The 14988-nt window shown below is 41.1% G+C and overlaps 1 protein-coding gene across 2 annotated transcripts in view; it reads right to left on the bottom strand.

Moving 5' to 3' along the window:
* LOC107086779 (protein bicaudal D homolog 2-like) overlaps positions 1 to 14988 on the bottom strand; it is a 20625-nt gene that overhangs the window by 3753 nt on the left and 1884 nt on the right. For both annotated transcript variants that reach the window (XM_015377949.1, XM_015377950.1), the window contains exons 2-9: positions 13390 to 13720; positions 10611 to 10823; positions 10296 to 10448; positions 8101 to 8583; positions 6316 to 7176; positions 5621 to 5800; positions 2812 to 2963; positions 1247 to 1607 (exon numbers count right to left, since the gene is read on the bottom strand). In XM_015377949.1, the coding sequence (XP_015233435.1) occupies positions 1247 to 1607; positions 2812 to 2963; positions 5621 to 5800; positions 6316 to 7176; positions 8101 to 8583; positions 10296 to 10448; positions 10611 to 10823; positions 13390 to 13641 (2655 nt within the window). In that variant the 5' untranslated portion in view covers positions 13642 to 13720. The remainder of the gene's footprint in view (positions 1 to 1246; positions 1608 to 2811; positions 2964 to 5620; positions 5801 to 6315; positions 7177 to 8100; positions 8584 to 10295; positions 10449 to 10610; positions 10824 to 13389; positions 13721 to 14988) is intronic.

Raw genomic sequence — 14988 nt, 5'->3', positions numbered from 1 at the left:
TATCTATCTATCTATCTATCTATCTATCTATCTATCTATCTATCTATCTATCTATCTATCTATCTATCTATCTATCTATCTCTATACTGTATGTGTGACCAAATGACAGGTCAGGAATAAAGCTTTGGAGAAGTTTCAGTTACAAAATAGTATCTCAAGCGTTGAGCGTCTCACAGCTCCTTTCAGTGAAAACTGCACACCATTTTGACTGCATCGTGTCGCTCTTCCATACAATCCCAATAAAATGCACAAATGCAATAAAGTTTGTGGTTGTAACATGGCATTGTGGTTGTAACATGTGGTTTTACAAGTCAATGTAAAAGCAGCCATGCAACAAACGGCAGTAAAGTTGAACTCAATCCTTAAAATCAGTAATCTTCACCTCTAAAAAATCTAAGCAAAAAAAGAACCCCCCCCCAAAAAAATATGAAACAGCTTAAATATTATCTTTGACATATGATACTTCCTACTTTTTATTGTGAGAGGATTTTGAATGAGAGCTCCGGGCCCTGGAAGATGCAGCCTGACTTTTGGTACCAGAGTTCTTATTGGCGGCACTGAGCGATTCCTCTGCAGTTCTATTTATGGAGGTGGAAGATCTGCCTCTAGACTCTCTGCAGACTCCTGTCATCCTGGCATTACCAGGCGGGTTGGGAAAAGACAGAGACTTGACTGTTTGGGGCGCTGAATATTTGGAGTTTGACTGTGAACGGACCGAGTCTGCCAGCAATGAGTAGCTGCAGCCAGCAGCAGCAACTCCTTGCACAGATTTAGACCTACTGGGCAACTGCTTTTTCCTTACCGAGACATCTAGGTGAGTTTTTGGATTAGAGTTTTGTTGGCTTTCACCCCATGCTTTAGATGTGTTAGGATACACACGCCAAGCTTTAGAGGAGGTTAGATCATCAACATGTAAAGAAAAAGCAGACTTCCGCCTGCTGCTGGAAGAGGAAGGGCCAATATTAGTTTTGATGAACGTGTCCTGGCGCACAGGGACCGAAGCTCTCCGGCCTGATGCAGCCCCTCTTCTATCAGAGACATTTGAACTGACTGTTAAGTCGCTACTTAAAGAACTGGCGGAGTCTCTACGTGGCAGAGAACGTCCGTGACTCACCTCTGTATTAAAAACATCACTGATACTACGACTTCTAATGAAGGTGGCATCTCTTGGGAGACCCCTGCCACCGTGGGACCGGCTGCTTGTATGAATGCTGTTGTCGGAAGAAAGAGAAGAGGAGGTTCTTACAGGGCTTGTGTGGAGACTTCGGGTTAGAGCTCGCAAGTGGTGGGTGGCCGAGGCAGGAACGCTGCTGCCAAGGACGGGGCTGGCCCGTGGACTGCTCCTCAGCTGGGGCCTGCCGGGACTGCTTCGGGGGCTCCGGGAGGCACGACCTGACTTGGTGGCCAGCTCTTTAGCCCGGGACCGCCGGGGGCTGCTGTTCAAGCTCCGGGGAGCCTGAGGAGTCTCAAGGTCCTCCAAACGCTGAGTGAGAGCCAACTTCTGCTGGATGGCCATACGCAGGAGAGAATTCAGAGTCTTCTTCTCATCCTCGGCAGCTGCAAGCTGCCTCTGCATCTCGTCCAGCTGGGTGACGTACTGATCACACCTGAAAGATGTGGACAGGATCAACATGCAGCATGCAGGAGCAGAGCTGAGCTCATTGCAAGGCACACAAGTCAGTGTGTTAGAAGCAACAACAACCAACACCACAAAGGAGGTCCATTTTTGGAAATAATTACCAGTAAATATACCAGTTATTAACACAGCAATTTGAGCATCACACCCTCAGTTGACTAAACTGAGTCCCTTCTTTACTTTGCACAATTAAATATCATTATACTATTTTCATGTTTTCTTTTCTTTGCAGATGATATGTTCCCATGCACTGTAAATATACCATTGGGAACATTTATGTATAGAAAAAAGATAAACAAAACTTTTTCTTTTATATCTTTGCACAAAAAAAACAAAGGCACAAACATTGATTTAGTTTGAAATAAAAGAAAGGGAAACATATGCTGTTAATTGCCAACAGGAGTTTCTTAATATTACGCCTAATGAGAACTGACGTGAATGAAGATCATCCATAAAGGGAAATCTGGAAAACTTAAAATCCTACTTATGTTTGTGAAAATCTTTAAAACAGAACAAATGCATAAAAGGCACCCAAACTGAAGTGTCCTCAAATGGTTAATGTGGGTGAACTGGAGGTAAATCCTCCATGTGCAGAAGTCACCACAAGGTGGCGCCTCTAAACTACCGTAAGCATGAACCATAACCTTTCTCTAAAGCAGTAAATCTTCTCCTGGATCAGACCTCAGCTGTCCTTGATCACTGTCTGTACTTCAATCCTTCTTAAGGCTAAACGGCAGCTCATTAATGTCTGCAGACTCCTCAGAGAGTCTGACACCTGGCCAGGATAGTCTTTAATTGCTGGTAAATTAAATTTCAAAACATTTTGCTATTACTAGTCAAATGGAAATCCAGAATTGCTGATAGCAAATCAACTAAGGAATTTTCTGTGTTCTATGGCTTTTTTCAACTCTTTGTGTCATGCAAACTTATCAGACCTTTTCACTCTTAACATGACCTATGTCGATCAGACGAAACCGCCCCCCCCAGCAGCACAAGGTAGAACATGTGCTGTATAATCTTCACGTGAAGAGTCTGCGCAGACAAAATAAGCACCGTAAGCTCATTATATATGAGCAACAGTAAATGGTTCCCAATCATCAGTGCCTCCAAGAAGCATAAAGTGATAGAAAATAACTATTTAAACTACTTTATATTGTTATATCATATAATCTTACCGACTGGCAAACATGACTCTGAGAGAAGAAAAGGTGGCAGCATCCTCTTTCAGGGCTTTTAGCTCATTCCTCAGTTTCATCATGGTCTCCGACACCATGCTTTTTTCCGTCTCATACTTGGTTTTCAGGTTAGACAAGGCCAACTCAGCGGTCTGCAAAAAGAAAAACAAACTAACTTTACGTTTGTACTTTTAAAAACGATAATCATTGCTTGTTAATGCTTCATTTGGAGACATTTTTTAAAATGATAGAGCTAAGATGCACCAGGGATTTTTACTTTTGTTGGCATTTTAATGAAACAGTCAACACTTCAAAAGAACTACAAGTTACCAAAAACTAAAAGGATAGGAAATAAAAGGTTGTTTGGACAGATCACAACATCAGGAAAACCAAGCAGCTTCTTCTTTCTGTTCTTTATACGGAACATTAATGCTTTCTGTTGGTAGCAGAATAACAGGAAGCGGCTCTTATGCAAACAGACAGGACTATAAAGGCCTTGATGCTCCTAAGCTAAACAGGAATCTGTGTCAGCATAGTGCATTGATCAGGACGGCAAAACAGATTTAAAGCAGTTTTCTCCTTTCTCCAGTTTATTACAGATAAGAGATAGAGCCCGATAATATTATCCCTTTAAATGTTTCTTATTGAAATCATGCGTTTAAATGTAGAATGTAAAAATAAACGTGTTTATATTAAATATTTCAAAGAAGTAATCTCCATAATGTCAGCTTTAGATTGTTTAAAGGATCATCTGGAGAGTCATGGGAGGGCAGCGGAGGGGGAGAACTCCAGACACGACAGAAGTAGGTCAGATGAGATGTACGAGTGGAGGAGAGCAGCAGAAAAGGGACGGTCTGGTCAGCTATATACACCAACTGGTTATTTTTATTAGGTACATCTGTTCAACTGTTATAAGTAATAAGAAAACTAGAGAGGAACTGGATGCATGTAGACATGGTAGTGGAGTTCAACCCAGTCAGAATGAGGAGGAAAGAGAATTTAAATGGCTGAATGTGGAATGTGTGTTGGTGCAAGGCAGGCTGGTCTGAGCGTCTCAGAAACAGCTGATCTACTGGGATTCCTACACAGTCTGAATAAGACTAGCTATCCAGTGGGCAGCAGTTTTTTGAGACTAACGCGCCTTGTTGAGTATAGATGAGAATGGTCAAAATGGTTTGGATGGTAGAAACATAACAGTCTCCATAGTAACCACTCTATAGTGAAGCTGGGCTAAAGCATCTCCTGTCAGCGAAGAAAGGGAAACTTAGCTAATTACTGGTGGTTAAAGTAGTTATGTAATGATATGAAAGATACAGTCTATTTACAATTTGGGTCCCTGAGTAAGTAGAGCGATGGAGTTCTAAAAACCCCAGCTTTGACCTGAGCATTGTTAAAACCATCTGGTACTCATCTACTGAGGGCTATGCCCCCCATGTCACAAAGCTCAAATCTTTTAAAACTGGTTGAGAACAGACAACCGCATCGGTCTTCCGCAGATCTCAGTCTCACAGCACATTTAGCATGTGGTGGAAGCAGAGATTCACTGCATTGGCCGTGCATCCAACAACTCCGCAGCTACTCTGTCATGCTGTCATGTCAAAGAGGGCTGAATGATTTACCCAAAAAATGTTAACTGAGATTTTGTTTTCACTTTCCTTTGTACTAATCACCAGCATATAGATATTTCCCTCAAGGCTTTCCTCCTTTCCGTGACCTTGGGAGCTTGTTTGTCCAGATTCCTTTGTAGCAGAATATTACTGTTGTGTGGAAACGTTTTTCCCTCCATGTATAGATCTGTGTGCGAGCTGAAGCTCTCTCTTCCCTTCTGGAAGAGAGAGTGAAAAGGTCGGTTCCTTACATTTGTCATATGAAAACTAAAATTGTGATTATATTGCTAATCCAAATATCTGCTAGGCCCTAATCTCAGATATTTAAGGAACATTCTGTCATTAAATTAATTGGAGATCATTTAAAATGGTTCTCATCCTTTTTTGTATCGAGCTTCAGCTTCTTCCGTGATTAGAGCCAGAATAAAGCTTCATAACAGCTTTGTTCCTGCAGCTGTTCAACAGAAAAAGATGCAGAGGCACTTTGCAGATTTTCATGTGCTGTACTGTGCAAGCATATTCTTATTCTCAATGTATTTATCCTTCAGTACTCTGATTACTTCTCAAAAGGATTTATTTTTTGGGTGTTTGCTATGTGTATGTTTATAAGGCTGGTGTGTAAAAGTGACGTCATTTTTATCTTCCCCTCAATGTGTTCAAATATTTAAGTATTAACCTGAACCATTTAACCAAACGGTACAAGCTTGTATGTAGCGAAGTTACCGATAACTACTATAATCAGAAAAAAAAAAACGATTATACTGGTGGTATTTGTATAGAGTGAGTCTCAAGCTTTTTCTTTTACAGCAAACAGACCCAAAATCTTGATTGTACCAAAAGATGCAACAAGATAAATACAGTATCTTTTTTTAATCTAAGGAGAAACAATAAAAGGTTGACAACAAACCAATCCTGGATAATCTAAGGAAGAATATATCAAACTTTCAGAGAGTGCTGGATACAGCTGAAACCGACAAAATAAGAATGCATTTCAATTTAAACAAAACACAAGAAGTTAGCTATAACGAGCACAGCAGCCCAGACAGAAAAAACTGGAGCTGTGACTGGGTAACGCTGACTTTTACCAGGATCCCCATCAGACCATTTGGATACCATGGAGGAAGGATTTCTAAAAGAGCCAAAGAGATGAGAAACATCGTCCAGTCTAGGTCTAACATCAGGGGAAATGTAGCTTAGCTCACCTGCTTGTTTGCCTTGAGGACAGTCCGCAGAGTTGCAATCTGCTCTCTCTTTGTGCTAAGAAGAGATTTGAGCTTCAGAACTTCCTCCAAAAGACTTTCAGTGTCCCGCTCAGACTCGTCGCTGCTGCTGAGACCAGAGTAGGGCATCGCTCCTCTCTGACGGCAGAGGTCCACAGCCACCTGAGAGAGCACACAGTAAAACCATTTAAAATGGATTTCTTCCTGGGAAAAGTTTGTTACACTATTACAACAGTAAAAAAATAAATTAATTAAATTAAACATGTTTAGTGTGTAATTTCAATGTTTAACTTATTTCAAATTTCTTATTTTCTTAGAGGCTGTTAATATTTATCTCTATTTTATTATTTTCAGTTTTCATTTCACTGCTGAGAAAAAAAAAAAAGTAAATCAAAGTTTTCAAGTGTTTGAGACAATGTTTGCTCAAAGGATTATGTGTTCCTAAGACCATGAATCAACTTTGACCTCTGATAATCCCATCCATTCAAACCAGCACATGCAGGCACGTGTCAACGCCGCCCTGAACAGGCGCTGGATTTATGCAGACAGGAGAGGCACTCAAGAACGTTAGCGTGCTGAATGCAACGTCAGGCTCAGGTAAAGAGCCGTTATTCCATTATATGTTCTGGTTTGTAATGGGTGCAGTGCTGCAGGTCTCACACACACAGTTACCTTACCCTGAGGTGCTTGATCTGGCAACGGATGACAGCAACCAGGTTGGACACATTGGAGGGGTCCCTGAAGTCCAGAGTGGGCGAAGCGGGACAGGTCAGAGAGTCTCCGCTGGCTCCAGCGCTGTCCACCTCCCCCATGAACTGCAGTGCTGCAGCTTTGGAGATGAACATGTCGTTAGCCCGAGGCTTCTTCTGGGAGTTGTGCTGGGCGAAGACATGGTGGGACCTTCGTAACCCTCCTCCGCCTCCCCTGGCGCTGTCCCGGTAGTAGTCCAGGGTGACCCGTTTGGGTGTTATGTTGTTGCACACACAGATGTGATGGTAGAGGTTGGAAAGCTCCTCAGAGAAAGCCAGCAGCTCTTCCTGTGCCACGCTCAGGTGTCCCTCAGAATCGGTCGCCACCTTCCGTGTGGCTCCGATCTCCTTCTCCAGCTCACTGATGCGCTCCTGGTCCTGCTTGCTGGACTTGATGCACTGACGGATCTTGTCGGCCAGCTCCTGGGCCTCGCCCCTCCACCGCTCCTTCTCCTGCTTGTACCTCTGCTCAAGGGTGTTGTAACGAGTTCCCGCCTGTGAAATTTCGTCTCGTAGCTTCAGGAGCTCTTCACTGGCGGCGCGCATTCGTGCCTCCAGCACCTCTTTGCTCTTGGTGTCCACCTCGTAGTCGAAGCCCTCAGAAGCCTCCTCTCCTGTCTCCACCTTCTGTGTCTCCTCAGCCTCCTGGTTTTGATGCTGCACCGCCTCCAGCTGCTTAGTGAGAGAGCCAACCTTGTCCTCCTGCTGACTTAGTGCCTGTTTGGACATCATCAGTTGCATTTGCAGCTCCTCCAATTTGCTAGCAAGACTTGATTTCTCCCTTTCTGCCTGAAATTCCATACAAAAAAAAAAAAACAACAACATGTAAATCTACTCTTTAATTTCAGTAAACCGACTTAATGAATCTCATGAGATTGAAAGTAACATTTTTTTTGAGTCTTTGACACTGATGCCCCTTTCCTCACTCTCTCCTCCTCTTGATGCATTTTTAATGGAACCACATTCAGCTCCAGAATCCAAACATCTGTTAGACAGGAGCCTAAAACCCAACCCCCCCAACTTAAGTGCGTCATTAATAATGTACTTTGTCCAAACAAAGAGAAACTCAATAGGTTCTCAATTCTCTTTACAGCCTTAGAATAAATCTGTGTTGATAGTAATTATGAGGGGACTTCATTTCTTTGTGAACCAGCTGTATTTTATTCAACCAGAACGGATGTGGTCCCAAACAGGAAGCTAACAGCTCAGTCAAACGGACTAAACTGTGCTGAAACTTCCACACCTGAGACAATAATGATTGTTCTCAAATGAGGCTGAACATACAGAGAAAATAAAGGTTTTTCATCTGAAATCTACAGTTTCAATGCAAAGATACTTACAATTTGTGAGATTGATGACTTATATAAGCAGGGATGCGAATATTTAGACCAAATATAAAAAAGGTTTGTCATATTTGGGACACATAAAATGTATGTACTAATAAAAGAAAAGTGGAACAGCAATTCCCCCCTCAGGTTAAGAACTGATTCTGCAATCAAGATTATGTGGTAACCGGCAAAGAGTCATTTACACAACTCTTCTTCTTTGGTTCAATTCAGCTAAATTTACGGAAACCTAATGACCTTCAAAGATCAAGAGGCAGCAGTTAATTTCAATGGAAGTGAGAGTAGATCCCATTAAAAAACAATATTTTATTTCTTTTTTTTTCCTGCAATACATAATTAAGTTGTTTCTAAGGAGCCTGTTGCCTACCTGTAGGAGCTGCTGCTTCAGTTTCTGACTGTCTGAAAAGTGCAGCTCACTCAGCAGGTCGGACACCAAGCCCGACGCTGGAGCACGCAAGAATACGTCGCTGTTGCGCGGTGTGGAGTAGCGATGGCTGAGGCCGTTGCTTTTGGAGCTGGGAGCGGATGCAGAACCATTTGTGTGACTGCCGTCCTGGTTCTCCTCCTGAGCCTCTCCTGCTCCTCCCTGGCCCTCCTCCTGACTGTCATCCAGCGGGTCCAAATGGAGGTCCAAGTTCCCAATGGAATCAAACGGGTTCAGGGTCAGAGCAGAGAGCTCCCGCCGCAGACCGTTCTTCTGCTCCCGCTCCTCTTTCAGGGCTTCCAGGGCCTCGTCCAGCTGCCTCTCAGCAATCTCCCTCAGCCTCGCAGCTTCTTCCAGCTGTGCCCGCAGCTCGTCTTGTTCTTCATTCTTCTGGGATAGCTCAAGCTTTATTGATTCAAACTCGACCTAAAAAGGTGGGAACAAGCAGAATGCCCGTTTAAATCAATGCAATATTAATGGGGGTCAAATTTCAACATTCAAATCAACCCAACAGAGCGTTCAACAGATGGTGTTTGGACAACAGAATCCAATCCTGCTTCCTCTGTGCCCACTGTGTTCATTTTAGTTTCCCTATATTCTTTTTCTATATTAAAATTATGGATGTCCTGATCACATTTTATGAAATCGCTCCACTAGCAGCCAAAACATGAGTTTTAGACATCAACTTTTAAACAGAGGTTGCACGAGGAGAAATTGGCTCGTGCATGATCTAGCATGCATTTAATAGGCATTCTCGCATTCTCTTTAAAAAAATTAACGAAAATCCCACACTACACCTTTAAGTCTGTGTAACCTAGGGGTGGAACGGTTCACAAAATCCACGGTTCTGTTCGGTTCACGGTTAGTGGTCATGGTTTTTGGTTTGGTTCGGTACATGTTGATTGTTAGGAAAATCTATTATGGTCATGTTGCTGTTAGCATAAACAACACATGTTGCACAATGCTTGCACACTGTTGCACTTTTATCCACAACTTTCTTTCCGCCGTCATCGTAGGTCACTCTAAATGCAAAGTGGTCCCATACAGCAGACCTATAAAGTGCTGCTGGCGCTTCTTCCAACTGATGCTCTTTCCCACTCGCCATACCCACACAATTCTCCACAACTGATTTTTTTCTGCTACACCCGGCTACGCTGCTTCGCTTATTCTTCTTCTTGTTTACTACTGGTGGTTGGCTTTGGTCGCAGTACCGCCACCTTCTGCTCTGGAGTGTAAACGCTTCGCCTATGAGAAAAAGGAGCAGCGCATGAACCGAACGCAACACACGCGAACCGTACCGAGACAGTCGAACCGAACGGTTCGGACGGTTTTCATAAACCGTTCCATCCCTAGTGTAACCCATTGGTTATTAATGAACAGGTCAGAGGTTCTCTTACCTATTGTTGTTAACCTTCTTCTCTGTTTAACGAATATCACTTGATCAAATCTTTTTACACTACAAAAAAGGTAACAAAAGTATGTATTCCTGTTGATATCGTATTGGGTCAATAATATTGGTTACACACAATACTCAAAGCTGCAGCCGTCTGGGATTTAACCACCGGCCAGATGAGACCAAGCTGCCCATCCTCCTACTTTCTCAATGTCCTTTCCTGTCCATTGGCTTCACAAACAATAGTTACTAGTACCACAAAAAGAAAATAAGCAAACCCTTTAGCACAAGTTCCTGCCTCTGATCACTGTAGGCCAAGTGTTTGGCTAACCCAGGAGAACACATATCTGAGCCTAGCAACATCTCCACGTGAGATGAAGCAAATTCATAACAAACTGACCTTAAGTTTATCTGGACCAGAACCAAGTGAGCAACACATAAACAGAACTCTGTAGCCTTCGCTGTGGAAGGTCCCGTCAGAGCTGTGTAAACACATCAGATCCATGCAGCTCTAAAGAAAACCCACATCTGGGTTTTCAAAACAGTCTGTACAAATAAGCCTGATCACGTTTTAGATGCCACCTGCAATTTCCCTGAGCCTTTTTAAGACAGTGAAAACAGAAAAAACCTTCAGGAAGATTTAAGAACACAGAAAAATTTCCCTTGTAAAGAACATCAAAAAAACATGCACACAATTCACATGAACATAAGAGGCAAAGGAAGAAATGCTAAAATAAGAGCTGACCTGATTTTCCTTTAGCACAGACACTTGTTTTTGTAAGGAGATGTTCTCTTCCTCCAGCTCACTGCTATCCTGCAGCTGTCGCAGCTCGCGTACTTTATATTCCTTCATTTCATCTCTTAAATGGTTCTTCTCTGCTTCCAGACATTCACATTCCTACAGAACACAATGAAAAAACTTTTAACAAATGTTTTCATTTAAAGTTATTCTAGAAAGTTGGTATATCGAGTAATTAAAACCTAACCCTATGACGGGAGGCTTCATAATGAAACAGGCCTGTCAGGATTGACATTTTTACTGAGTGAGGAGACATCATACCTTCTTAAGCTGGGTGGAGAGCCCCCCCAGTCTATCGATCTCTGCGTGGGCGTTGCCCAAAGCAAGACGAGTCTGTTTTAGCTCTGCCTGAACTTCCTCCATCCGGGTTGCCATGGCAGCCTCTTTAGTGGCAGTCTCCTGCAGCAGGCTCTCCTCCCGACACTCTCCATCAGCAGCTGCACGCTTCTGGCTGCTCACAGAATCTGCAAAAGCCTTTACACCAATGGAAGGAGTTAAAGATGGAGGAAAAAAACAAGCAGCATCTCACAAGCATCTGTGTTACATCCTGAAAAATAATCAGCTGATGGATGCATGTAGGATAAGCAACTAAAGTAAGGCAAGACTAATTATAAATGTTGTTAAAAATAATAAAGACCATAACCCTAACTAGTTAGATGTTTTTCTGCCTGGAGAATCTCATAATAGCCCTAATTCTTATCCGATAGTTGCATAATGCGTCTATTCACAGCTTCCAATCACCAGGAAACAGAACACTGCATTTATGGCGACTAAGGAAACAAATACCGAAAAAATGCTTGGCTGAGGGATTTATTGTAGCTACAAAATAAGTCTAATTTAAGACATGAGCTCACACTGCTTTATTAAAAATCTACACAAGCCGACATGGTTGAATATCTGAATAATTAGGTTTAAGCACACTGTGATAGAAATTAAATTCTGCATAATTTTGCCTCTTTTGAGAAGGTTAAAAATATACTGTGTTGGTCAACAATACTTAAACCTAAGAGACTTAAATATCTTTACACAAAAAGATTATTTTCTCTACTCAATAGGGTATTTATAACAATTGTAAAACCCTGAAATAAACAGTACTAGGAATGTTTCTTCCAGTGATTCGTTGCTGATTGAAGTCCTGTTAAATGAACCGAGTCTTTGATGAAACTTAACTCCCACTCTGAAATGGCGCACCATCTGGGTTTCTGTTAGCCACACCCAGAATGTGTTATGGATGATGGACGCTGTGTTTTGGGAAGACGACTTCTTTTTAACAAGCACTGCGTATTTTATCATGCAAGCACTGTAAAAATGATTGGGTTTCTCTGGTAAATGTGATGAAACCAAACATCTTTCTCATACAATGACCTTCACAAAGAGCTGCCCTCACTATTCCTTAGGTTTTACAGCAATCGGAGCAAAGCAATAAACTCTGGAAGCACGGGAAAACATTTTTCTTGTGGGTTTTTTTTTCTGCACACAGCAAAGTGATACCACACGGGAATGTTCTGTTTCAAATCATCAAAAATTTATATCAAAACTGTTCATTTCTAAGGGAAAACGCTTTGTTCTCTCTGCACATGGAAGGCAGATTAACCAAAATCCCAGTCAGGAAAGAGTTCTGAATTATTCCTTGGAAAGTCAGAAGTCTCAGAGAGACTAGCTTTGTATTCTGTGCAATAATTTAAGATCCTGTGCAGTAATTTAAGAAATTAAAGTTGTTCAAATACTTTCATTACAGCATATCACTAGATCAGTGGCTGTGAAATATATTTCTAAAAAAATGAAGGATATATTTGATTACCTTACATAATTTTAAGCACAAAAACAAAACATGAAAAAAAAAAAAGCAATTTAAAAAAGTGTAAAAACTGCAACCAGATGCATCAAGTCGAGTAAATCTTTAAAAGCTCATTCTAAACCTGTCTGTGTTTTAGGTTTAAGACATGATTTGTCCTAACCAAGGTTCCTGCAGTATCTTAAAGCTTTCCAGCAGAAACTCTGGTTAGAACAAAACTATTTTGTAGTAAAGAAAACAGACTTATTTATTTATTTAAATCACCATTAAACGGCACCTTAAAACCTGAGTTTTCAAGGAAAGGGTCTCAAATGCATTTGAATACCTTTTAATAAAGTAACCTTCAGACTTGCTATTGAAAAAAGCCAAATATTAAGCAACTTCAATCTGTATTTGGGACAAAACAGGATTATAAAAAAAACAAAAAAAAAACCTTGATCCGGTGAGCGTGATTGGCTGAACGTGGCTTTAGAGTAAAAAAAAAAAAAAAAAAACCTTGATCCGGTGAGCGTGATTGGCTGAACGTGGCTTTAGAGTAAAGTGCTTTAAGAATGAGGTGAATGGGGTTATACAAAATGAGTCCATTTACTAATACAAAATAAAACAACACTAATAAACAAGTAGGTCATTACATGGCCTAAATAAACTTCTTGTACGTTGGTTTAACTGATAGTCGACGGCGATGAGCAGCCTTCTCCTTTTAAAGCCTCAAAACCAGAAGGCAAAGTTCACAGAACAAGTTTTTAATAGTGGAATAACTCCTACATTAAAAGATACAAAAATGAATGTAAATGTAACTTTATCTCCCATGCAGATGCAAATATAAAAAATGCAAAAAAAAAAAAAGAATCTTCAAACGGCTTTAAGAGTTGCTGCAGCCAGATCCTCAGCTGTGATAAGTCAAATGAACAGAGATAGTACAGCAATGTGAATGGCTGCAATGTTTAAAGTTTGCATTGTGGAAAACTGACAGATATCCAACTAACCCATGGGGTTGTAGTTATATCAAGCTATACCATTTATAATTGGAGAGTTATTGGCTTTGCTTCTTTTTAATTCTGGGAGGGAAAGTTTATGGAAGCACATCGCTCTGAATCTATTATCACAAACAATCAAATTATATCACTGCTGCAAATATTCACTTTTCAATATAAATTAAAGCCTTTTACTAATGATGTAATGTGTGTAATTATATTCATATAATAAAACACAGCCAATAGGTTTGTGAGCCCGATGTGTTTCTACCTCTCTGAGTTGCTGCAGCTCCAACTTTAGGGATTCGTGTTCCTCTTCCAGCTGCGTGTGCTTCCTCTTAAGAGCGGCGCTTTCTTCCAGCACTACGAGTCCGTACCGAGCCGCCTGCAGCTTTTCCTCCGTTGCCTCTTGGAGCTCCAGAGTGAGCCGCATCACCTCAGCCTTCAGGTCCCTGCTACCCATGTCTGCTTCCACCTCCTCCTCGACCTCCCCACCAGCTAGGTCTGAGTCGGCCTCAAACATCTTTGCCCGGCCTCCTTATCTGCCGACTTTCTGCTGCAACGCCCGCCTCCTTCACTCATCCACCCTCATCACCATGGCGCTGCAAATGAGGAATAAGAGGTGAGCCAATCATGTAATTACAAGTTTGGGCTGTTATTGTAAACCAAGATGGAAAAAATGTTAATGAAAATAGCAAGCAGTGACTTGCAAATTTCCTTAACCTATTTATATAGTAAAAGATTAACTGAAAAAAAAAAACACATCCCAGTCAAATACAAACTATTTTATTAACATGGTTATTTGGTGAACTCCTTTTCTTAAGTTAAGATGCTTTCCTCGTTGAAATGTCTCTCATACAGAAGTCATCCACAAAGCATCTGAACTTCAAACTCATTTCATGTTGGAGAAAAGTTATGATCTATTTTTTTTTTTTTGCAACCCCGCTTCAAAGAGTTTTGCGTTGCCAATATCATGAAATCAATTAATGCTGTTATTTAGAGATACTTCTTCTACTTAGTCCTTCAGATTACTAGTGTGCGTTTAAAAATGTTGATCGGTTATCTAGTTTAATGTCACAGAGGGTCAGGTCACCACTTTTAGAGAACTAAGTAACTTCTAGCTAACATCAGGATATCGCATGTTGTTATTTTGAATTTTCTATATCAGATAACCCTTCATAAAAATGTTAAGTGCGATGTATATATGAACCCTCAGTCAAGCCAATCAGCCGTTTCCTTATAATTTTTCCGATATCAAGGACTGACTTATCTCATTGTCTTCTGTATGTTTGTCGTTTATGACATCTTGTGAAATACAAAGTTAGTACACCTCAGTTTCATCAGAACAGGCTGACCAGCATATGGGTTCATTTGCTCTCGCTGTTCTCATTCTTCCAAGGATTTTATCAATACAGAGCCATTATGATTATTTTAACAGATCTTCTTTGTTAACTGAATTCATTCAGGTGCATATATTTTTCATTTACACTTGTAAGAATGCATCTATAAACAGAGTAAGAACTTCGGAATAATATTCCTTAAAAGAAAATTCATAAGCCTTTGAATAATCAACTATCTACAACTATCTACAGTTCTTAACTATCTTCAACTGTACTTCAACATCAGATATCTTCTGGCAACACAGTTCAGCATCTGCACATGCTTGCTAAAGCTCTGCAATGCAAAGAAAATAAACTTATGTGGGCCTCATCCTGAAACGCTGGAGAATTCTCTGTGCCAAGGCTGATTTAAAGTGGAATGGGCAGCTCACACAAGGGTTGTCAGAAATATCAATATACTAAAAGAAGAATTGATACTCAAACGCTGTACTCAGATACAATAGCAATATGACATGGTATTGATACTAAAG

Source organism: Cyprinodon variegatus, unplaced genomic scaffold (genome assembly GCF_000732505.1).
Source record: "Cyprinodon variegatus isolate N-32 unplaced genomic scaffold, C_variegatus-1.0 Scaffold161, whole genome shotgun sequence".
In the NCBI taxonomy this organism is placed as follows: Eukaryota; Metazoa; Chordata; class Actinopteri; order Cyprinodontiformes; family Cyprinodontidae; genus Cyprinodon; species Cyprinodon variegatus.
This window is presented reverse-complemented; position numbering and strand designations above follow the sequence as displayed.